This window comes from Belonocnema kinseyi, chromosome 5, assembly GCF_010883055.1.
Source record: "Belonocnema kinseyi isolate 2016_QV_RU_SX_M_011 chromosome 5, B_treatae_v1, whole genome shotgun sequence".
Taxonomy (NCBI): Eukaryota; Metazoa; Arthropoda; class Insecta; order Hymenoptera; family Cynipidae; genus Belonocnema; species Belonocnema kinseyi.
Window position 1 is genome coordinate 52,270,131 of NC_046661.1, and position 2,015 is coordinate 52,272,145.

At 36.9% G+C, this 2,015-nt stretch overlaps 1 protein-coding gene across 2 annotated transcripts in view; it reads left to right on the forward strand.

Annotated features, from left to right (window-relative positions):
* The window catches only part of LOC117173233 (fidgetin-like protein 1), a 23,629-nt gene extending 22,103 nt beyond the window's left edge, over nt 1-1,526 (forward strand). For both annotated transcript variants that reach the window (XM_033361695.1, XM_033361694.1), the window contains one exon: nt 725-1,526. In XM_033361695.1, coding sequence (XP_033217586.1) covers nt 725-1,318 — 594 coding nt within the window. In that variant the 3' untranslated portion in view covers nt 1,319-1,526. The remainder of the gene's footprint in view (nt 1-724) is intronic.
* Nucleotides 1,527-2,015: the final 489 nt, after the last annotated feature.

Consider the following 2,015-nt stretch of genomic DNA (forward strand, 5'->3'; position numbering starts at 1 on the left):
GCCTTGGAGGAGATTATGTTGAGAAATAAAAAAAAAAAATTCTTAAAAACGTTGTTTTTCTTGGTCAGGCCGGAAACTTATCAATCCACCCTCGTATATACCTTTGTACTGACAGAAATATAGTCGAAGAAAATCAAGGAAAGTTGAAAGAATTAAAAATATATAAACCCTTTAAGAGTGGACACTTTTTATATTATTATAGAAAACTTCACTCTGTTTACAATTGTATTATTTTTGTTTGTCAGCTCTGTAGTAAACAAAAAAACTAGTTATGAAATTTGAAAACGGACGCAACAAGGTGGCAACAATTTTAGGGCAGAAAGTGGCTGCAGGTTGGGGAAAACCTGGAAATCAGGAAAAAGTCAGGGATGTTGAAAAAAAAAGTAAAAGTCAGGGAATTTTTGAGCTCCCACATAGTCACTAATGTATCCTATGGGTTAACCACTATTGAATTCATGTCAAAAAGGATAGGGTGAGGTAGAGAAGAGATAATTAAAAAATTTAGATTGACAAATAAATAGAAAGATATACATTGATGTGTGAATGATAGAATGAGATTGAAAGAGGAGATTCAAAAAGATAGAAGAAAAATACATGGATTTTAGACGGCACATTTGAGGGAGACTTATGGCGGCTAGAGAGCTATATCAGGGTCTGGGAAATCTCAATATTACAATAAAGAAGAAATCTTTAACAGTTACATAGTACTAAGTTTTTGTTTCAGGTCCGAGCACTGTTTGCAGTCGCCCGGGTTTACCAGCCCTCCGTAGTTTTCATCGACGAGATCGACTCCCTTTTAAGTCAAAGGTCTGACCAGGAACATGAAAGTTCGAGAAGAATGAAAACTGAATTCCTCGTACAACTTGATGGAGCAGCGACATCCGAAAAAGATAGAATTCTTGTACTTGGTGCAACGAATCGACCTTATGAACTGGACGAAGCTGCACGTCGAAGACTTGTCAAGCGTCTCTACATTCCCCTTCCTGAATTTGCAGCCAGGGTTCAAATTGTGGAAAACCTTCTTAAGGCCGAGAAACACGAACTGTTAAAGGAAGACATCAATGAAATTGCGATGCTCGCTGATGGATATTCCGGAGCTGACATGAGCAATCTCTGTAAAGAGGCGAGCATGGGACCAATCAGAAGTGTTCCCATCAGCCAAATGGAAAATATTAGTGAGGAGGATATAAGGAAAATCACGGCCCAGGATTTCAAACAGGCGCTAACTTTTGTTCGACCCAGTGTTTCTCAAGCTGATCTTAATGTTTATATCGACTGGGACAAGACTTATGGATCTGGAAATGTACAAAGTCTTTAGTATATTTGTATCCTGCTTTTTGCTGTTATGTACACTTTATTTGATTAGCTAAACTTGACTAATTCAATTATTTCAATCAATTAAGTGTAAGTTTCAATTAGTTTACTAAATTATTCTATGTATTTTAGAGATATGTTAATGATTTCCGAGTCTGTTACCTGCGTTAGAACCGTACAAAGTGACTGTCATAAAAGAATTTATTTTTGTCGAATTTTCATCCATTTTATCTTGTATTGTAAGAAAGTGGATAAATATTTTTTTATTGACTTTGTGTTGCTTCATGTTTTCCTGGTCAAAATTTAGGTCATGCTCATGCCGTGTGACAGTACAATATACAGGTGCCAATGACAAAATTACAAACATATATCCCAGCAGTGATCCCAGATCTGAAACGGGATGTAGTCCAATACTATGACAGGGCTATGTCGGTGTGAATATAGTAGGAGACGATGTAAATGACTGAGTTGCGCGCGCAACCCATTTCTCCTCTTCTGAATTTGAAAACTCGAAGGTGCACGATTGCCGGTCGGAGCACTTCGGCGGTTCTATTTATACCTCTATCTGCTTTGAAATAAAATGAAGAGATTGGGATTTTAATATTTCCAGATTTTGATGCTGGCGATTCTCATGATTTGAATACTTCGCGCGCCTCTTTATATGCGTATATTTTGAGGTTATGTTATTTCAAGTATAAAAT